The sequence below is a fragment of the Lithobates pipiens genome, unplaced genomic scaffold (assembly GCF_037356315.1).
Source record: "Lithobates pipiens isolate NorthernLeopardFrog02 unplaced genomic scaffold, aLitPip1_a1.2 Scaffold_13, whole genome shotgun sequence".
In the NCBI taxonomy this organism is placed as follows: Eukaryota; Metazoa; Chordata; class Amphibia; order Anura; family Ranidae; genus Lithobates; species Lithobates pipiens.
In genome coordinates, this window is record NW_027507718.1 from 308,875,518 (window position 1) to 308,899,387 (window position 23,870).

Here is a 23,870-nt window from a genome sequence, read left to right on the forward strand (position 1 = left end):
TACAGTGGAGGAGAATAATGGAGCTTGGGCCGGTGACGTCGGTCTCCCCCTCTCAAAGGATCTCACATTTGATGTGAATACACAGGGCCTATTATACACCCAAGAGACTATGCCTGTTTGGCAGGAGAGCCGACGACAACTGCCCTAGATGTCGGGGACAGGGGGACCTTCTCCACATGATGTGGCGCTGCCCAAAGTTATTTCGGTATTGGAGGGAGGTGGTGGACACTATTAATAAGATCTACGAGTTAGAATTGGTAATGAACCCGATCCTGTGTGTGCTGGGTTGTAGACAGGAGCGGAGAGAATCAAAAAGTACTACAGCGGCAGTGGTACGTTGCTTGTTCCAAGCACGTAGGCTGATCGCGCAAAGATGGCAAGCTGAGAGGGCCCCGCTGGTGAGTGAATGGACCCAAAGTATTAATGAATTAGTATGGAAAGAGAAGACATTATATGTAAAGAGAGGGAATTTTAGAGAGTGGAAAGAAATCTGGAGGCCCTGGATAAATGAGATGGGTTATCCTATTGATTAAAAGGAATTAGCAGAGGGTGATACAGGTGTTGTGGTGGTGCTTTACCGTAATTCTCGTGCTTATGTGAGGGGGGGGGGAGGGGGAGGGTTGGGGGGGGCAGGGGAAGGAAGGGGAGGGAGGAGGGGATTGGGGGGGAGAGGGGAGGGTGGAAAGGAGAATGGGGGGAAAAGTTGAAGGAGTAAAATTGGGCTGTTGTTGTTAGTTAGTTTCTTTGTTTTTAGAACGTTTTGTAACCTTTGATGGAAAACTTAATAAAGAAGATTGGAAATAATCATTATAAGCCACGATGATGAGGAATCATGCTGAGACATAAATGAGCTGAAAGGTGATTAAGTCTCTTGCATAGGATTTCTGATGTGGAAAAAAAAAACAAAAAAAAAAAAAAAACTGTAATAGGTAGTGAGGAGTGAAGTCAAAAATTTACGCCCTTAGAAAGCCTGAAGGCGGTGCTTGGTTTTCGGGGCCCCGTACGCGGCTAAGCTCCCAAAAAGTCCCACATATGTGGTATCCCCGTACTCAGGAGAAGCAGCAGAACTTATTTTGGGGTGTCATTTCACATATGCCCATAGCATGCGTGAGCAATATATCATTTAGTGACAACTTTGTGAAAAAAAAATAAAAAAAAATAAAAGTTTGTAATTTTCCCGCAACTTGTGCCAAATATAAAATATTCCATGGACTCAACATGCCTCTCAGCAAATAGCTTGGGGTGTCTACTTTCTAAAATGGGGTCATTTGTGGGGGTTTTGTGCCATATTGGCATTTTATGGCCTTCAAAACTGTGATAGGTAGTGAGGAGTGAAATTACAAATGTATGCCCTTAGAAATCCTGAAGGCGGTGCTTGGCTTTCGGGGCCCCGTACGCGGCTAGGCTTCCAAAAAGTCGACCATATGTGGTATCCCCGTACTCAGGAGAAGCAGCAGAATGTATTTTGGGGTACAATTCCACATATAACCATGGCATGTGTGAGCAATATATCATTTAGTGACAACTTTGTGTAAAAAAAATGGTCCGGTCTGAAAGTGGTTAATTAGTACAGTGTTCGTCCAAAAAAAAAAATAAATAAATTAGAAGAGCAAGACCATGCATTCTTGGAAATGAAAGAATGCATTACATCATTTTCGAAGTTGTATTCTATCATACAAGAATTTTCATAACTATAGTAACCTCTTCATTTTCGATATGAGATTAGCATGCAAAAAAAAAAAAAATGGACCATCATTTGACCATTATTCTTATTGTGTGTTCGAGGCTTTACTCTACTAACTTCTTAGAAAAAAAGAAATTATGTACATGAATGCCATATTGTCAGTAGTATTTTCTGTATTGTTATGCAATTTAAAAAATAACCCCCAATTCCTGCTAAGGAACCCATGAAATCAGAAATGTCCTGAAGCCACATAGAAAAAAAAAAGGGGATTGCTTTCCAAGTCCCCCTCAGCTCTGTTTAGACAGGACTCCTGGAGTTTCTAACATAGTCTAGAAACACTGACATATTTCCAGGGTCTTACCTGGCTTTTCACAATGTTGGCTTCCTCTACAATCTGCATACTGTCTCGTACTCTGGAAATAGCTTCGTATTTCTCTTGTTCCATTTCTGAACATTTTGCCTGTAGCTCCCCGATGTGTTTTTCCAATTGTGTTTTTTCCCCTTTTAACTGTTCTGCATCTTGTACTGCCGCTTTCAACCTTCATGGAGAAAAATGGAAAATGAGGTTTATGAACATAAATACTCAGATCAAAGCAATGATATAAGCAACCATGACACAGCCAGTCTGACCTAGATTTTACAGAGATTGCTAACTTTTTCCCTTTAACTGTAGTCCAACTAGTGTAGCTTATAAATTGAAATGTGACAGGTCATGTTTAATGCTTTTTATTACTCGCTTGTCGTTGTTTGATATTTATAAGTAGTTCACTCATGAATCAGACACAAGCATCAGCATTGTAAGTATCAGACAAGGTCACATATAGAAAGCACATTCAATCATATAAACTGTGGCTGTGACTTCATTTTTACAAGCAGAGAATACTGAGTAGTAGTAAAGTAGCTGCTCAAAAGCTAAGCTCGGTTGGAAGAGACATCATATGTACTCCTGATAGAACACTGGGGCTGTCTGGGTTTCACCATGGAAAATAAACATATTTGAATGTACGCAGGATGATGACACTGGATAATGAAAGTTTATCCAGCTCGGTGTGCTGCCAATGATGACCTATTGAGCAACAGTAGAATAGCTAAAAAATCCAGCCCTACCAGCGCTTAAGATTATTTTTTCCCTAGCAACAAAAACATTCATGAAAGAGGTTTTGCAGCTGCCAAAATCTCCTATTGCAAGGGTCTGTCTGATTAATTATTATTGTTTGCTTAAGAGGGTTGTTGCACTAAATATATATTTTACATGGAGAGAATATCGAGTAGAAGTGCTTGAAAATAAAATTGGTTTTGCAGCTGTTGGAATGTCTCTTTCAATGCAGAGTCCTACAAGCTGGCCACACAAATTACAGCCTGATTGTTAACAGATCTAAAGTAAATTGAACAATCATGTATTGCAAGGGTTTGCCTGACTGATTAGAAATGATTAAGGAGGGTCCTTGCACTATATACAGCGGGTATAGAAAAGAATCACCCCCTTAAAATAATCACATTTTGTTGCTTTCCAGACAGAAAAGAAGATACGCAGTTTTTGTTTTATCCAGCTGTATTTACTCAATGCAACTTTTAAAATCCAAGTGAAAGATAGAACACCAACATGTCATATAAAAAATAAATCAAAAACAGAATCAGAGTTGGAAAAAGGATTACCCCCTTGTGTCAGTATTTTGTTGTACTACCTTTTGCTTTAATTAACTTAATTATATTATTAATTTAACTTTTCACATCTAGACTTTGCAATATTTGCCCACCCATTCTTTACAGTACTGCTCAAGTTCTGCTAAATTTGATGGTGACTATTTGTGGATTGTACTCTATGAGTCATTCCACAGATTTTCAGAAAAAAAATTCAGGGCCAGTTCACACAACATGCAGTCCAGCGTGTTTTCTTTCCTGCATCAAAAACGCATAGAAAGTAGGTTATATGGTTTCCAATGGCATAGTTCACATGCTGCGTTTTTTTCTGTACTTAACTGTGCTGGAACACAGTAAAACGCATCAAAAACACACTGGAACGCCTCAGAAATGCATCAGATCCCCTGTACAATGAAAACAAAAAAAAAAATGGAAAAAGAAGCATGTGAAAATGCATCAAAGATGCATTCAGAACAGATCTGGAGTGTTTTTTTGTGGTGTGAACTAGCCCTGACCACAGCTGATCAAAATTGAGGCTGGGTTCGCACCGCACTGCAAATCACATCCGATCTCTGTGCGATGCGAGTTCAGCCATACAGATAGTATGGCTGAATTTGCATCGCATCCGGCCCAAACTCGCACAGGACCCTTTTTTGGTCCGCAGCAGAATCAGATCGCATGGGTGTTCACACCATGCGATCCGATTCCTGTCCGAGTTTGCAGATCGCACTGCGATATGCGAACTGATCTGGGGGTGTCATTAACTTTTCACTGACACTCCCAGCAGTTCGCATAAGGCAGTGTGAACTGTCGCCGGGAGGCATGCAATGCGGGAACCCGCAGCAGATTCGCAGCGTTCCCGCATCGCAGCAGTGTGAACCCAGCCTTAAAGTCAAATGGCTTTGTGTGCCATTTAGAAGGCGATTGGCTACACCTGATTGTGTTTACAAGTCATTTTTAGGAGGGAGGAGTTTTTCCAACTCAGTTATTCTGTTTTTTTTTCTCTGACAGTATGGTATTTATTTTTTTCAGTTTCTTACTTACCTTGGTGGATGTAGCATCGGTCTACTGCTGCATCTGTCTCTGCAGTGAGAACTGAGCGATCAAACATCCCTGAGCAGAAAGCTGCTGACTGTCAATCAGCAACTCTCCGCTCTGCTCCCTCCTCCCTGAGCTATGGAGGGGCGGGGGAGGGGATGTCTCAGGCTCTCAGCAGCTTGACAGGTGTCAATCCATTGTCGAGATGACGTGGTGCCTGGACTGATTTCTGTCCACTCTCTTCTGAAAACGAGTCACAGGAGTGCAAAACAAATTGGACTCCTGTGATTCATAGGAGAAGCCCAGCCAAACAAGCTTTGGCTGGGCTTCTCTTTTAAAGAGGAAGTACACCCTGATGGGTTTACTTCCTCTTTCTCTCCCTGCAAAGGTAAAGCATAATGGGCTACTATGCATCGCATAGTAGCCCATTATGTGTCACTTACCTGACACAGGAGCCAGCAATGTCACCGCTGTCCCCTGTAGCATGGAGCGTCCATCTTCCTTCTGTGTATCGCTGCTCCGGCCACTCACAGCGCCGGAGCAACGATGACGTCACTCCCGCGCATGCGAGCCGCCACTAACGGCATATCACCATTAGCAGCGGCATGCCGCTAATGCCGATAGTGCACCTGCTCGCCGATGTCTACGGCGCATGCACCATAGACAGCTGTGACTGTCTTTTAGTAAATATCTCCTAAACCGTGTAGGTTTAGGAGATATTTCTTGGACCTACAGGTAAGCCTTAATCTAAGCTTACCTGTAGGTCAAAGTGGTTTGTAAGGGTTTACAGCCATTTTAACCTTTTCATTAAAATGACTGGCCTTGCAGCAGGATCTCCCTAATGAAACTGGGGCTGGGCATAGCCAGTAAAAGTGGGCTTCAAATTATTTCTTTAATATCTTCAGTGGATGCCCTTCCATTAGGGGCGCCACCCCCCTACCATGCGTCCGGCCCCATACATGCAGAGCGCCAAACGCATGGATCCAAAAAGGGTGGGCTTGGGGCGCAGAGCACTGCACCCTAAGCCCACCCAGTTGTGTGACAATAGCAAATTAATATTCACTATTTTCACACAGATTCTCCTCTTGGCCAATCAGGAAGCCAGTCTGAGACCTGTTTCCCGATTGGCTGAAAGGAGAAACGTTCCGATCGGCCACCAAGGAGGAGGGAGGTGAAGTCACGCAGGGGAAGCCTGACCCACCAGCTGCCATGGTGGAGTGCTCTATAGGCTGTCTTCTCCCTCCAGCCGCATCTCAGTACGGAGCCGGGGGTGCCTGTGTGCTGTGCCAGCTGAGACAAGGAGGCCAGGATGCGGACAGGGTAAGAGAGCCAGCGATCGGGGAGGTTGGGGATGTGTAAGGTGCCCAGTGGTGGGCTGGAGCAACGGGGGGCATCTGTGGTCAGGTCTCGCCCCATCCCTCCGACCGATGGAGCACCAGCCACCACTGAATAACTTTAATTTATTTTGAAGGAAACATAATACCACAAAAGCTTTTTTTTACAGCATATCATGGCCTAAATTCTCTAAGTTATAATGATCATTAGTTGCCATAACATTTGTTATTTTCAGCAGTGAGCAATCAGAGCAAATAATACAAACATTTTAGGTAAAGCAGAACTAAATGTTTTTTGCCTCCCAGGAGCTTTTTCCATAATGATCAAGTATGTACAGCACAGATGCACATTATGAGCACATTTGCCTTGTAAAGTGTCCTCCTCCAGCATTGTGACTTCTGCACTCTGACTCATTGCTCCATCACTTGCAAGTTCTCCAAGCCTTCTTCCAAGTCCAGAGTCTTTAGACATCTTAATTGGCTGCACTGGGATGATGTACAGTGCCTTGAAAAAAGTATTCATACCCCTTGAAATTTTCCACATTTTGTCATGTTACAACCAAAAATGTAAATCGATTTTATTGGGATTTTATGTGATAGACCAACACAAAGTGGCACACAATTGTGAAGTAGAAGGAAAATGATAAATGGTTTTCAACATTTTTTACAAATAAATATGTGAAAAATGTGGAGCGCATTTTTATTCAGCCCCCTTTAGGCTGGATTCACACCGATGCATTTTTAGTGCTTTTTGCATGTTGCAGATTTGCACTACAGTCCATTTACCATGGTTTCCTATGGAACACGTTCTGTAGTGCAAATCTGAAAAATGCAGAAAGCACTAAAAATGCATAGGTGTGAATCCAGCCTTACTCTGATACCCCCAAACTAAAATCTAGTGGAATCAATTGCCTGCAGAAATCACCTAATTAGTAAGTAGAGTCTACCTGTGTATAATTTTATCTCAGTATAAATATGGCTGTTCTGTGAAGCCCTCAGAGGTTTGTTAGAGAACCTTAGTGACCAAACGGCATAATGAAGGGCAAGGGACACACCAGACAGGTCAGGAAAACATTTGTGGAGAAGTTTAAAGCAGGGTTAGGTTATAAAAAAACATCCCTAAGCTATAAACATCTCACAAAGCACTGTTCAATCCATCATTCGAATATGGAAAAAGTATGGCAAAACTGCAAACCTACCAAGATATGGCCGTCCACCTGAACTGACAGGTCGGGCAAGGAGAGCATTAATAAGAGAAACAGCCAAGATGCTTGTGGTAACTCTGGAGGAGCTGCAGAGATCCACAGCTCAGGTGTGAGAATCTGTCCAAGGGACAATTCAGGCTCTTTCACATGGGGCGGATCCCCGCTGAGCAGGAAGATGACAGGTCTGTCCCTGTCAGAACGCCGCTCTCCCCTGGGAGATCGGATGATGACGGACCGTAGAGTCCGTCATCACCCGATCCGATGACAGATGGAAAAGTAGGTTTTTCCTCCATCACACTTTTTCGGAATTGGAGCAGGTCGGACGTCAGCGGACATGTCACCGCTGACATACGACGTTCCATAGAGGTCTATGGAACATCCATTCAGGTCTGCCTAAAAAACTGACAGGCGGACCTGAATGGATCGGTCGTGTGAAAGAGCCTTTAGTCGTGCACTCCACAAATCTGGCCTTTAGGGAAGAGTAGCAAGAAGAAAGCCATTGTTGAAAGAAAGCCAAAAGAAGTCAATTTTGCAGTTTGCGAGAAGCCATGCGGAGGACACAGCAAACATGTGGAAGAATGTACTCTGGTCAGATGAGACCAAAACTGAACTTTTTGGCCTAAAAGCAAAACACTATATGTGATGGAAAACTAACACTGCACATCACCCTGAACACACCATCCTCACCATGAAACATGGTGGTGGCAGCATCGCGTTGTGGGGATGCTTTTCTTTAGCAGGGACAGGGAAGCTGGTCAGAGTTGATGGGAAAATAGATGGAGCCAAATACAGGGCAATCTTAGAAGAAAACCTGATAAAGTCTGCAAAAAACTTGAGACTGGGGCACAGAGGACAACAAGCCTAAACATACAGCCAGAGCTACAATGGAATGGTTTAGATCAAAGCATATTCATGTGTTAGAATGGCCCAGTCAAAGTCTAGACCTAAATCCAGTTGAGAATCTGTGGCAAGACTTGGAAATTGCTGTTCACAGACACTCTCCATCCAATCTGACAGAGCTTGAGCTATTTCGCAAAGAAGAATGAGCAAAAAAATTCACTTTCTAGATGTGCAAAGCTGGTAGAGACATCCCCAAAAAAGACTTGCAGCTGTAATTGCAGCGAAAGGTGGTTCTACAAAGTACTGAATCGGGGGTGAATAAAAATGAACGCCACACTTTTCAGATATTTGTAAAAAAATGTTGAAAACCATTTATTATTTTTCTTCCACTTCACAATTATGCGTCACTTTGTGTTAGTCTATCACATAAAATCACAATAATATACATTTATGTTTTTGGTTGTAGCATGACAAAATGGGGAAAGTTTGAAGGGATATGAATACTTTTCAAGGCACTGTAACTCTTGCACTTGTACAGGAAAGTTACTTTGTTCTGTCACCTTTCTCCCTGCATTGTACAAATTTGAGGATTGATTGCACACTGGGCTGTGCATGCATGGCTGCTAGTGTACAATTTGTTAAAATAAAAAAAATAAAAAATAAAAATAAAAAAAACGCTAGCAGGCAGGGGAGAGGTTTATGGAAGAAAGGACATACAGAGTACATACTTTTCCACCATAAATACTTGGGTCTACAATACATGGAGCAAATACCTTTGATCCCCCCCATCAACACAGACAGTGTTGATGTGGCAATCCCTGTTGCCAGGCCATTGTCTTTTCCCGGTGGGGGCAGAGGAAGCCATCCCTGGCAGGAGGAGACAGTGGTTATTGGTTGAGGCTATAGCAGCCGCTAGTGATAATTGCAGGTAAAACCCAGCATGTTTGTTGTACCAAAGTTGATTGATAGATCAACTTGGTACAGTCAGTCTGCCCACACACAGTTCAAATGTGTATGGCCTGCCTTACCTGCCCAGATATGTTTTACATGAACCCTTTAGTCTTGCTTTATATTAATTGTGCCTTATTTTCTGGTAACAGTACAGGAGATCGTTAATATCCTATTCAGCATGAAAAATTAGTTTTTATTCTTAATTTTTCTTATTGAAATTAATTCTTATTCTTATCACAGGCCTAGTGCTTTATCACCATTATGCTGCTATATATACACTTTTTGTCCATACAGGATAAAACATAAAGCAATTACTCAAACCATACAAATTAATTAATGCAGAGCTAGAGTCTGCATGGAAAGAATACCATTCATTTTCAGTATAACAGTAATTACCTGATTTCTAATTGTGTTACCGCAGTCTGGAGCTGTTGCACCCGTTTGTCTGATGAGTCTTCCTTGCCCCGGGCTGCCAACACCTCTTCTTCCTACAGAGCACACAGAATGGCTGCAAAATAACCCATTTGCAGTACTAACAAAAGCACCTGGATCTCTTTTTGCTCATAATGAGCTGTAGACATTGCAGAAAACATCATTACATATACATTTTCATAGCTCAGAATGTTTACTTATTGATTTTTAGAAGTGTCTCAATTATGGCTTGAAGCATAAAGACGCACATAGACAAATCTCTTCCATTTTTGCTACCCCTTTGGGGGCTATTGCCAGCAGTGAAATATCCACTAGCTTATCAGTAATGAGCCAGGGCACATATTGGATCAAGATCATTCACACATATACCATTAAAGAGATATTTTCCCTGTGTGAAGTCCGATACGACAAAAACAAAAAAAGTAAAAAGCATTTTATAGAAGAAAAAATAAAATAACCACTTGGCATACTAAATAAAAGATGGTTAATCCATAAAAACAAGTTGCATAAGTGAAGTTCTTTTCACCTAGAAACAAATTTCACATTTTAGGATTTTGCAGCAAGAGAACACTCTATGCCCTCAAAAAGAAAAAAGAAAAAGAAAATTAGCTTTACATAGACTTAAAAGTTTAGCAAGATATCATATGGAATGTGTATAAGAAATAATTTGATTCCACATGGCAGTTTATGCAAAATCACATTATCCATCCCTTACTTCTCTGCATCCTTTTATTGCCACTGTTTGCAGTGGAGAGATACGTAGGGATGACAGTTTGTGTTCATTTCTTTTTGGGGAAAATGTCCCTAAGCAGGAAGCGTTTGGTCATCTAAGTCATATCTAGCTTAAAGACCAATATGGTAAATTAGTGTTTGTATGTCCTTCATTCCCTTTCAGCATTCCACACAAAGAAAATGATTTCCTGTAAAATAAAATCTGAAATTATATAAGGGTTGCTTGATTGTGTAGCAATGGGCCGATGCTGCATCCACCTAGGTAAGTATTATTCCAAAAAAAGAAAAAAGAAAAAGAAGAACTTCTCTTTTAATTCCTACTTTAGTCAGAAAATCAAGACCTGCTAGACCACTTAATGCTGGCCCCTTTTGCAGGTATAGTTATGTAAAACAGTAAAAGTAAGGGTCTATACTGTTTAAAATCCAGTAACACTGGAGGGGTTTATTTACTAAAGGCAAATACACTGTTCACTGCAAGTGCATTTGAAAGTACAGACGCTGTAGGTCTGAGGGGGACATGCAAGCAAAATAGAAAAAAGCATTTTTGCTTGCACATGATTAAATGATAGAAATCAGCAGAGCTTCCCTTCATTTCCAATGATCTCCTCAGATCTACAGCGACTGCACTTCCAAGTGCACTTTTCCTTTAGTAAATCAACCCCATTGTCTCACCCTGCACATACTCAGTTGCTCTCCATTTTTAGGCACTGCCGAGTTAGTAGAGGTTGATCTTCTGACAGTCTTAAAAATTGAATTAAACCCTTCTATCCTTAAGATCCCTTTCCCACTGGCTCCCATTCATTCCAGTGTGATTTTTCACACTGGGGCAGTGCGCTTGTGGAACATGCCCAAAAGTCCTGCAAGCAGCATCTTTGGGGCGGGTTGGGAGTTCTGTATTTAGCGCTCCTAAAATGCCCTGCCCATTGGAAATTAATGGGCAGCACTTTCAAAGCACCGCAAAATGGGAGCCAAGGTTTTTTTTTTTTTAGGTTAAAAGCACCCTGCTAGCAGCCAAAAAATGGCACAAAAACAAGAGGTGCTTTAGCGCTAATGTCCATCGCTTTCATTGTGAAAGCACTCTAATGCCCCGTACACACGAGCGGACTTTTCGACATCCAAACTCCGACGGACTGAGTCCGGCGGACTATCCGATCGTGTGTGGGCTGCAACGGACTTTAGCGAAGCTAAAGTCTGACGGACTTTAGAAATGAAGCATGCTTTAAATTTTCCCGACGGAACTCCGCCGGACCCGGTCCCCTTTGAAAAATCCGCTCGTGTGTGTGCTACTCCGACGGACTAAAACCGACGCTAGGGCAGCTATTGGCTACTGTCTAGGAACTTCCTACGTCGAATCCAGTCGTACGTCATCACGTTCGACTCCGTCGGAGTTTGGTGTGATGGTGTGTGGTCAAGTCCGTTCGGTCGAAAAGTCCGCCAGAACTCCGTCGGAACTCCGGCGGAACTCCTTTGGAGGTCTGTCAGACTTAATCCCTCTCGTGTGTACGGGGCATAAGGCTACTTTCACACTGAAAGTGGCTGGCACTAGTGGTCAAGTGGTGCTAGTGATGCTTTACCATAATTTTAGCAACGCTTTTCAGCTGTTAGTGAGGCACTTTAACCCCCATTAGTGGAAAAAGAAAGGGTTAAAAATGCGCCCATTATGCAGGCGCTTTGTCAGTGCTCTCCATTAATTTCAATGGGCATAGCATTTTGGGAGATGCTGCTTGTAGGACTTTCCCCCCCCCCCCATCCCGCAAGCACACCGCTCCAGTGTGAAAGCACTCAGGCTTTCACACTGGTGAGGCATGAGAGGCGCTTTTCAGGCACTTTACAGGTGATATTTTTAGCGCTAAAATGCTTGAAAGGCACCTCAGTGAGGAAGCTGCTTCTGTTTGAACTGTAACTGCCTTGGTGATAAGTTATGACACCAGTCATTTGACAGGAATGTAACAATTTTTTGAACCTGCTAAAATCGATGGGTTTAGTTCCACTTTGCGATTTACTGCTGTTCAAGGAGTTCTGGGCTTCAACAAAATGGCAGCCTCTAGCAAGAAGTAACAGGAGCAATGCTGGCGGCAACTTACAGCACACACTCATTTTGATAGCATAATTTTTAATGTGGAATGTATGTACTTTCCTAAAGAACATTATTTTTTATCAAGTTATTATGGGTACATTTCCACTTTAAAGTAGGACTGATCCCTTGAATTTATTGGTTTCTCACATCAGTTATGTTCAACGGCATGTTTTAAAAACAAAAACAAAAAAAAAAAACGATTTTCTTGTGCTGTCAACTGAACTGTGAAGCCCCATCCAGAATCAGGTTTGCTTCTCGAATGGCCACCCTAATGACTGATGTAAGCCATGACTGTGGGGTTATCTGACTGAACCCCTGTTGGGGTTGTGAGAACTGTCTAGGTTAACAACAGGAGAAAGAACTTCCCAGATTCTAGCACAGGGCTGGACAGCCACCAGGTTAGAGATATCCTTGCCCTCAGGCATAGGCACATGGACCTGTCCAGAGACTGAGTGAGCTTGTCCCATGCAGTCGGCACACTGAGCTAGATAGAACACCTTTGGCAGGAACTAGAGAGGAGACTGCGAGCCAGGCCTTTTCGTCCACGTCAGTGCCTGACCTCACAAATGTGCTTCTGGAAGAACGGTCAAACATTCCCATAGAAACACCCCTAAGACTCCTGAACAGCCTTCCCAGAAGAGCTGAAGCTGTTATAGCTGCAAAGGGTGGGCCAACTCAATATTGAACCCTACGGACTAAGACTGGGATGCCATTAAAGTTCATGTGCGTGTAAAGGCAGGCGTCCCAATACTTTTGTTAATATAGTGTATGTGTATATATATATATATATACATATATACACACACACACACACACACATACACATATATATATATATATATATATATATATATATATATATATATATTTTAATTGTTGATTTGGACGAATTGGTGTTTGGACACATCACCGGCTACCGAATACAGTCCGGTACAGGAAGATTTTGCAGTTTTCACAGCACAGCGGCTAATGAAGACAAAGTTGTCGCTGCCTTGGAGGCGGCCATTTTCTTGCTTAGTTTCAGAGCGGAGTAACAATGTCCACTCATAATATCGTGCACTGGACTCTATTCGGTTGCCAGAGTTGTGTACAAACAGGAATTTGTAAAAATCTGTAATTCACGATGGTTTAAAGAAAATGGAAGTGACGCAGGTTGCTCATTCTGCCAGGTACGACAACACCTGCAGCTATAGAGATCTGTGAGGGCTTGTTTTAATGCAATCTTACAAACTAGTTTGCAAAAAATTATCCCAGTGTCTAACAAAATGTAGGTAACAAAATCAGTATTACCAGTTTATAACATACCATGACCACTCACCATATACAACTAATGGAAAAAAGACAAACAACAAAAAACCAGAAAGCCTGCTTACTCTTTTTTTCACTTGGTCCTCCAGAGTTCCTGTTATCTGAGTCAGTTCTTCAATCTTCATGGTTGCTACTTTTAAGTCCACTTTTGCTTGTCTGTCAATGAATCTTAGATTAAATAAAAGTGCTACTGATACACATAAATGCAGTCAAAATGCAATTGTGCAGTACGTTCTAAAAAACTCAAACTCACTTCAATTTGTGAAAGATATCTTTGTACATTACATCACTGATGACAGACAACATAATGGTCATTAATAATAGTTTGTAAAATGTTAGAATTTGCACACTACAAGGACTGCACATACTATGTTGTAGTCCTTGACACACATTGTCTGTTGTCACACTGGTTATCAACACTCTATTTTACTGGATTACTTTGATGGCGATTTACATAATACCACTGTACATGCAGTACACATAATAAAACACACAAGTGGTACCTGTGCTGCTTCTGCAGCTTGTCATTTTCTTTTTGCTGTTCATTCACGGTATGTAGAAACTGTTGGTTTGTCTGAAAAAAAAAAAAAAAAAAAAAGAACTAATTTAGAATTTCACGTTTTAAAAAAAATCAAGTTTGTTTATGTTCATTTAGGAACTTTCTATAGCAATCTAGTCTCTCTAATTTCTGACTGGTTACTAAACTTCCTTTTCTATTTTGGGTTTAATTGAAGAATTGTCTTGCTATTTCCTAATGGTGCCTAGATTTGTGTGGGAAAATGTGCAGTACACACAGTAATCAACCAGAATCCATTGTACTTACCTGGCTTTAGTTAAAGCGTTACTAAACCCACAACAGTAAAATCAGTGTTTAGATGCAGTAAAACATGCTTGTTATACTCACTGTGGAACCTATGGGGTTAATCCTCTGCATTGTGTAAAAAGGCTGTTTGATCCTGTCTTCTCTGATCCTCCCCTTCTTCCGCAGACCCTAAACCATCTCCTGATAGAACAGAGCTTTGGGGGCAAGCTGCACATGCTCAGTTTGGTGTGTATTGCTAGAGAGTTTTTTTTTTTCCGTGGGAGAGTGCATGTGATCAGCACAGGGCCAATCAGCACTGTCCAGACAGAGGGTCAGGGGACCTGCAGCCTCATAGGACAATCAGGGGAGAATGAAAACTCCTCCTACAAGCTTTAACCAGACACTGAGAGAAGTCAAAAGACTGATATATACTGCTGTTGAGAAAAGGTATTTAGCCATTTATATTTACCAAAATGATTGGATTTCCATGTTCTGTGTACTGTGGGAGATCAGAAATAGAAAAAGCAGTGTCCTGGGTTTAGTAACGCTTTAAGTAAATATTGCTTGGCTGCTATAGATTACTTGTCCTGTTTAATAAACAAGACCATATCAAAAATGTAAAAAGACTGCCCATAGAAGTGGCTTAGGAGAGATATTAGAACAGCACATTACTTTTATGGGTAAGCACTGAAGGAACAAGGAAAAGACCTAGTCTACTGTTATTATGAATATGATAGAAATGCAACATTCAGGCCTAATATAAAATGGGTAACACTAGCCACAAAATGTATAATACACTCAACATCATACAAAAGAACACTACCAGCACAAAGCACACATTAAGTAGATCTTACTTCAGAAAATTCCACAGTGCAGCACCAAGATTTAACTCACCATAGTCAAATAGGTTTAAAAAAAAAAAAGAATCGTACTACTAGGATAGCGTTAGTGTTATCTAAACCAAAAAACTTTTTTTTGTTTTCATATTGGATAGAGTAGGGGAGGGTTAAAAAACTATCTTTTTTTTTTAAAGACACAGATTTCCCTCTACGTCCTGTCTGATAGGCTCAGTAGGAACTGGGAGAATATCTTTCAAATGTGAGCTAAATTGCCTCGCCATAGGAACAAGTGTACCCATTGAAAGATTTCTACTTCACTCCTGTTCCAACTCAAAGTTTTTTGGATTTGGGCAGGCCATACATTATGCAATTTTCAGTCAATACAGTCAGTGATTATGGGTGAATTCCTCCCGCGGCACTATTGCATTCTGCCAGCAAGGAGCCTTCCCTACCAGCAGAACACAATAAATAGTGTTGCTGGCTATAGCTAGCGGCACTCATTTTTTTGTGAAAAACTCAACAGGCCGGTTGTACACAAGTTGATCGATAGATTGAGTTGTGTATAATCAGGGTACCCACACATGGATCAAAATTTTTCCAAATCTGCCTTTAGTTCCTATCTAAGCTACCCAACACCAGCAATGCGCAAGCAAATCGCACAGCAAACTAATACTTCATAATTATATATTATACAGAGACAGGACATGTGCTACTAATAAAACATAATCAGACTTAGATTTTTTTTTTTCTTCAAGTAATTTGTATCCTAATTCACAGCTTGCTTGTATTACAATGAGTGCAGAAGCTCTGCAGAAGAAATATTCTACAGGTGCACTGCAGAGACACAGGATTGAAGTATTCTAATGAAGGGATACATCCTTTAAGCCATCATCATGCAACATTTTGAATAGTGCAAGTTTTTTCCCCCCTTGTTCCATTAAATAGGATTTTCACTTGAAATGGATGGGAATGCTACTGAGAGTTGCTGGCGTGGGGGGGGGTATTGTGTTCTGGGTGGCTTTGCACCTGGATGGTTGTTAACCCTCTGTACCAGGGGAAACGCAAGTTTAATCAGCTATACTTTCCTCACTATCCAGCAGAGAAGCTTGATGTTGTGAAATTAGCATAGCAGCTGGAAATGGAGCTTTACTATATCAGTCTGTTCCCACATGGCAAGTTCTCATCTGTAGCGGATACCTGCATTTTTACTTCTGGCTGTGTCGCTGCTTTATTTCCATGTCAAAGCCTCAAAGCCTGTTGTTTCCTTCTCGGGATATGCATGTTCTTTGGAGATATTATTAACATAGAACTAACATTTGCATGCTCATAGTCTGTGGTTATTATAGTGCTGATACTACTGTAATCCATGGCTGCTTCGATTTTCATGGCTTAATTATGGGGCAGAGCGCTCTAATCATCCATGATTTCATCTTCAGGTGTCATTTGAAACTATACGCGTGAAATACGAATAAAGCATATTTTCTCCTGTTTTCATGCTCATTCTCAATATAACTGATTTTCATCAGCATGTGGAGTATTTTGTGTGGTGTCATGCTTATCCATCTTGCATGCTGACATGAGACTGTTTGCACATTGCAAAGTTGTAACGTTGGTGCTGACATGCTTCCAGCTTCACTATTTTGGTAGTGTCCTGCCTTTTTAATGTCTGATGTATGCTGCCGTTTAGACGTAGGGTAGCCGGGGGTGACAATGTTGTCACAACATTTTAAATACAGAGTAGGTGTCAGGAAAGGCTTGCTGAGAGCAACAGTTTGCGCGTGTATGTGTGCGTGCGGGCCCAAAGCCATTGGCGCCAGAAGCACTATTTAAACCCTGTCATGGCAGAGGAATCTTGCTGCCTGATCTACAGCGTTCTGTGAGAGTTTCCTGTGTTCCTGATCCGCTCCTGAGACTATCTGCTTGCCTTGTGACTATCCTTGCCATCCAACTGCATCTGACCCCGGCTTGTCCATGACCTCTCTCCTGCCTGATCCTTTGGCTTATCTGCACCAGTCTGCTACCAACCCCGCTTGCCTAGTGACCTTCCTTCTGCACCTGTTCCAGTACTGCTCTCCAGTATGACCTGGGCTGCCTGACCTTCCTGTGTCTCAATCCTTGGGACCATCCATCTGAATCCTGTGACTGCCTGCCTTCCAGCTTCAGCTTCTAGTCTGCTGCATTCCACCTGCTATTCCTGCTGTCCCAGCTACATCCAGAGCACCAGACCTGCATACCAGCTGTTGATCCTGCCAGGCACTTGTGCTGTCCTGCACTCCTGTGCCTCCCGTCAGCTCTACCAGGGGTTGCGAGTCAGGACTGTAAGGGAAGCCTCCCTCTGCATATCAAGCTCAATAACCAGGTGCGTGACAGTTGGATAGTTTTAGGTTGAGACTCACATTTAAGGAGGAATTCCAAGTATGGCAATTATATACACAGCTTGGACCAATGTAACTATGTATATACCATACCTGGCCAATGCCCCTGGAAGCTGGAAATAACAAAGTAGACACCACAACTCCATTGATCTCCACTTCCTTATGGGTCCCATGCTGACCCGATGAATTCTGAACACAGGAGGTTGGACGCTAAGCAGTAATGCCATTCAGAGAATGCTGGGCCAATGTAACTATGTACAAATTTACCATATCCGAAATTCAGCTTTAAGTTTTTTGTACCATGTGATTCAATCAAGTATATTTTGATACCTGTTTTTTATGTCATTTCCAGTTCTTTGCGTTTCATATACTGCTTAGTTTGGGACAGTGGTTTCCACACACGAGACTCCTCATATTTCATTCAAAGGATTTTGAGCAGGAATGTTTCAAGTATTCTGTTAAGGGATAAGCTACCTTTTGGGACATGTTCCAGTAGCTGCAGCCTCCCTCCCCCTCCCAGTGACAGCAAGCGGGAACTTCTCCTGGTCACCGCTGTCACCATTTGAAAATATATCGACTGTGCGGGGCTCTTCCCACACAGCCTGCATCATCCATTTACAGTTTGCGGGAAATTACCTAAACTACAAGTACCGTCAGCCTTTGTGGCTGACAGCTTGTAGTTCTGAATGTACTGCGAGGTCGCTGATCAAGCCCCACAGCTTGTAAATGGCCAGTTCATATGCAGGTATGGGCTGAAAGCTGCATGTCTTGTTTGCAGGAGTCTGGCATTGCACCCCTGAGCCACTGATCATGAACGCAATGTTCCATGCTGCTTAGGGAAAAAATAATAAATGCACATTTTTTTTTTCCTGCAAAAATATGTGCATTTATTATTTTCTCCTAAAAGTTGAACTTCTCTTAGGATATCCACGTGTGCTTAGCTCGTTCAGGTAGTCTGGGGTCTCTGCTATCAAGAAGGAATTGTCCACCTAAAAGTAAGGATGGGCTCAGGCGTGTTCACAACCGCAAGAGCAGAGCCTGCCAGGAAGTCAGCACTGCGGAGTGCTTATCACAAGCAGTGAGACATTTTCCCGATTCCGCGGCTGCAGAGATGGGCAAATGTCCCACTGCCTGTGATTAGCAGTGGTGAATTCCTGGCGGGCTTTGCACATGCGGTTGCAAACATGCCTGAGCTCATCCTTATCTAAAAGTATGCTATCCTGAACCTCAATGTTCCCTCACATAGTTTCCGTCCTATGAAAAAAATGGAAGAATAGTTGCACAAAGTTTTTGAATACTATGAGCTATGGCTGTAAACAGAATCCTGAGAACGTGAAACATAAGAATAAAAAGGAAGAGGAGAACTGAAGAGTCAAATTATAATCTATCGTTTATTTAACCAAGGCATCTAAATAAACAACGGCCATTCACTGTGCTTGGTTTGCGTCTTCAGGTTTTGCTGTGCCTCCTATTGTGCTTCCAGATGACCAGGTGAAGCCATAGGACATGAGGTTTACTATACATTGCTGTTTTTTTACACACATTATTTCTTGCTTAAGGGAGCACAATACTCGAGTATGTGCCGAGTATCAACTCCCCCTCCACCTTCATGACATCCAAACATATAACACATCCACAATTCAAATTAGCAATGAAAGCCGCATACAATTCATAGCTCCTGCAGCCAACTAATCAGGCACAGTCACTGCATAACTGAATCACCTTGATGGCTCTTCTTCTGCCAAGAAATGAAAGTTAATTCAGAAAGCTAATGATACTAACAGCAGCTTTAACCTCAATTATTTAATTCATCCTAGCTCATAATAACTGAAAAATGGGTGGCAGAAAACAAATACTGAGCTTGAGTGACACTCTGCAGTTGTATCATACAAGGTTCTAGTGAATATATAGTAAGTTTCAAAGATGAACTATACAGCTATGGGGTTCATTTTCACAGCACACAAATTCTCATTACCATGAAAGGTGTATGTTGTGCTTGGGTGCATACATTGCTTTATTATTTAACACTTTGTGGATAATATTATATATATATATATATATATATATATTTTTTTTTTTTAATTAAAGCTAAACTCCAGCTAAACATATGCCATACCTATAGGACTATTGTGGAAGCGGACAATCACTGTAGCAGTCACCATCGATTGATGTGGTGTTCTGGGTTCCGTGCCTTGGCACAGGCGCCACTCGCAGACCTCTTTTGCATTTTTCTCAAGGAATGCAAGGTGTTCTCCGATTGGTCTCCTTTCCCCACTCACTTACCTTTGTTTGGACAAGCAGTGTACACTAATTGTGGTCATACTCTATGCACACTGCAAATACCATAGTCCATCTTGAGGACAAGCAAGAGAGGGTGGCTACTTTTCTTTATACAGTGGGAACAGGGAGAAAAAAAAATTAGCCATTCCCTAACTGAGAAAAACTTTTGATAATTATATATATCGCAAAAGTTTTTCTCAGTTAGGGAGTGGCTACGTTTTTTTTCTCCCTGTTCCCACTGTATAAAGAAAAGTAGCCACCCTCTCTTGCTTATCCTCAAGATGGACTATGGCAGTGATGGTGAACCTTGGCACCCCAAATGTTTTGGAACTACGTTTCCCATGATGCTCACCTACACTGCAGAGTGCATGAGCATCATGGGAAATGTAGTTCCAAAACATCTGGGGTGCCAAGGGTTCACCATCACTGGACTATGGGATTTGCAGTGTGCATAGAGTATGACCACAATTAGTGTACACTGCTCGTCCAAACAAAGGTAAGTGAGGGGGGAAAAGGAGACCAATCGGAGAACACCTTGCATTCCTTGAGAAAAACATTAAATATATATGGTGTGACAAAACAGGTTAAATCAGTAAAGTGAAAAAGTTGCAGCTGCTACACACAAAGTGCTAATCACTTGGAAACCATAAAACATAAATACAGCGCTCGCAAACATAATAAAAGTGAAAAAATATATGATGAACCAACACAAAGTCCAAAAACAAGTAACTCAAGGTGCTCCAATCCAAAGTGAACAAAAGAAAGATGCTTGAAAAACTTCAGGTGCACAACACCCCCTTATGTGTCCCCACTCACCAGATCTCGACGTGACCCCCAGCTTTTCAGTCTGGTAGGTCAGTTTAGGCTTGGTATGGATGTCTTTAGTGTCAACATTTCACCCTCCCACAGGGTAAACCAGGTCCTTGATGATGCCCTGTGGGAGGGCGAAACGTTGACGCTGTTTCCGGGAATACTGACGTCAGTTACGGTCGTTTTGAATGCACGCTACCAACAATGGTTTCATACGATCTGTTCCATGCTTAATGCTTGTTATAATCCCTCTTTTTGTAAGTACCAACCTTTTGTTTAAATAAATAAATTTTTGATGGTACTTCACTATTACTATCACTATTAGTTCCATTTTCACTTCTGGGTACATGTCTATCTGGCTCAAACTCTTCATTGAGGAACCCTGGATCTGCTGACCTGGCTTTCCACACACCATCCTAAAGACATCCATACCAAGCCTAAACTGACCCACCAGACTGAAAAGCTGGGGGTCACGTCGATCTGGTGAGTGGGGACACATAAGGGGGTGTTGTGCACCTGAAGTTTTTCAAGTATCTTTCTTTTGTTCACTTTGGATTGGAGCACCTTGAGTTACTTGTTTTTGGACTTTGTATTGGCTCATCATATATATTTTTTTCACTTTTATTCAGTATGTTTGCGGGCGCTGTATTTATACGTTTTATATTTTACCCCCTAACTGAAACTCTCTAACATCTCAGGAGAAGTCAGATCACAGCAGCAAGAGAGAGAGAGAGCTGAAGCTGCTACGATCTCCCTGCCTGTCTGCTGAAAGCTCACATCCCGTACAACAAGAGATTCGCACCCGCCACAAATCTCTTTATTGAAAACTGCCTTATTCCCTCTGTTTACCCGGGCTAGGTTCTGTTTCACTGGCATAGGTTGGGCAGATAGACATGAAACGAATGTATTAGTGCACATTACTTCTGACAGAATGCTTAGTTAATTCCCTGAAACGTTTTTAACCACTTACTGCCCGTTAACAGTACACTTACTGCTAGCAGGCGGCACAGTCAGGCCGGGCAAAACACTGGTATGTGGCCCAACACATGCACAGCAACCTGATCAAGTGACATCGCACACAGTAGATCACAGCGCTAGGTACCCGACCGCTGTGAGCTATGACCAATCATAGCGATCACAAGGTTGCAATGTAAACAGTCAAACGGTTATCATTCATGACTGCTCGCTTAGTGTTGTAAAGCTGTGATTGCCCACAGCTTTGACATGTTACATAACACCCTGTCAACAGAAAGCATGCTGTCATGAATGGAAAGCCATTTATGACTGTGAACATTACATTAAAAAACCCTGATCACCCCCCTAGAGTAGTACAGTATCACTATGGTGAACTACTCTGATGAAAGTATGTAAAAAAATTGTATAAAAAAATAAAATAAATAAAAAAAAAGAAAATAAATGTTTAAAAATATATAATACAAAATTATTTGTCTATTTTTTTTTTTAACATATGGTCACCAGAAAGTATCCCTGATCACCACCACGCCAGTCATGTGATAACTCTGTACTGCACTGGTGATAAAATAACTATGTGAAAAAAGCCCAAAATTTGATTTAATTTCTTCATTTTCTAAAAAATTGTGACAAAAAATTCAAAAAATTTGCCTGGTCTATTACTAAATACATTTGACTCTCTTCTTTCCAAAATGCGGTCACATTAGGGGGGTATTTGTACTGTCCTGGCATTTTGAGATAGGCCGTCAGTAGATCAGGATTCATCATTTCATTTACGCACAGTGCCGCATGACCGAGTGATTGCGAGTTTACCTTTGCCCAATTGCAGCCCCAAAACGGTATTCCACCTGCCATGCACTTCTATAATTAGCAAATGCAACATGCGGTTAAAGCCCAACAAACTGGAGAGATATTTAATCTATCACCAATGCCCGTTTTTAATCAAATGCAGCCTTCCAGCTCCCCAAAAGGCTTTATTGCCACATGCTATGATGCCATGTAACTTGGGGAATTTCAGGGGGGGACCTCATACACTTTCTTTGACGGTGCCCGAAGTTGCATCACTACTAGGAAACTATTGTAACAGTTAACAGTATTTCCAAGACCACTATGGCCCCTTTCACACAGGCTGAGTCCATACACGGACAAGCCTTTGTGAAAGGACCCTATCTCTACAGACCCTAAACGGTGTATACTGGGAATCCTAGAAGTTGATATATTAACATAGGGGTAACCCACTTAAATATGAGAAACCATGGGGAAGTTGCCTGGCTACTCCAGGTCTGGCTCCAGTGGAGCTGGTGATGGATTGACTATTGCTCTAAAATATTACTTTTTGAGCTGAGGTGGACATATCTTTGGTCTATAAGAGCAGGTATAAGGCCTCATGCACACGAGACGCAGTTAAACGCGCGTTCAGATGCAGTTGGACAGTTTTTTCAACTGCCCCTGAACTCATTCAATGTTATCCTATGTGTCCATGCACACAGTCTCGTTTTTTTCCGTTTTTATGCAGTTGCGTTTAATCTCGTTTTTCCAGAAGCAAAAAAATGCGTTCAGAAGCAAAAATTTCCACGTTTCAGACGCAAAACGCGGCAAAACGCGGTAAAACGCGGCAAAATGCCGCTACCGCGTTTAGCCGCGTTTGCGTTTATATGCGTTTTTAAAGGTGACCTTTTTTTTTACATTAAAAATCTCAAAAATGATTGCAAATGATATTTTAAACAATTGCAATTGCAAGTGGACAATCCACAACTTGTGGCAAGTGACAAGTGACGTGGCAAGTGGACAATCCACAACTTGTGGCAAGTGACATGGCAGGTGGCAAGTGATGTGGCAAGTGGACAATCCACAACTTGTGGCAAGTGACGTGGCAGGTGAAGTGGCAAGTGACGTGGAAAGTGGACAATCCACAACTTGTGGCAGGTGACGTGGCAAGTGACCTGGCAGGTGACGCGGCAAGTGACCTGGCAGGTGACGTGGCAAGTGGAAAATCAACAACTTGTGGCAGGTGACTGGAATGTGACGTGGCAAGTGGACAATCCATAACTTGTGGCAGGTGACGTGGCAAGTGACGTGGCAAGTGGACAATCCACTTGTGGCAGGGGACGTGGCAAGTGACGTGGCAAGTGGACAATCCACTTGTGGCAGGGGATGTGGCAAGTGACGTGGCGAGTGGACAATCCACAACTTGTGTCAGGTGACGTGGCAAGTGGACAATCCACAACTTGTGGCAGGTGATGTGGTAAGTGATGTGGCAAGTGGACAATCCACTTGTGCCAGGTGACGTGGCAGGGGACGTGGCAAGGGACGTGGCAAGTGGACAATCCACAACTTGTGGCAGGTGACGTGGCAGGTGACGTGGAAAGTGATGTGGCAAGTGGACAATCCACAACTTGTGGCAGGTGATGTGGCTGGTGACGTGGAAAGTGGACAATCCACATCTTGTGGCAGGTGACGTGGCAGGTGACGTGGAAAGTGGTGTGGCAAGTGGACAATCCACAACTTGTGGCAGGTGATGTGGCTGGTGACGTGGCAAGTGGACAATCC

The 23,870-nt window shown here is 42.2% G+C and overlaps 1 protein-coding gene across 1 annotated transcript in view; it reads right to left on the bottom strand.

Annotated features, from left to right (window-relative positions):
• The window catches only part of SCLT1 (sodium channel and clathrin linker 1), a 250,067-nt gene that overhangs the window by 104,651 nt on the left and 121,546 nt on the right, over positions 1 to 23,870 (bottom strand). Inside the window, 4 exon segments of the mRNA XM_077476898.1 lie at positions 2,046 to 2,223; positions 9,090 to 9,181; positions 13,308 to 13,398; positions 13,746 to 13,816. Coding sequence (XP_077333024.1) covers positions 2,046 to 2,223; positions 9,090 to 9,181; positions 13,308 to 13,398; positions 13,746 to 13,816 — 432 coding nt within the window.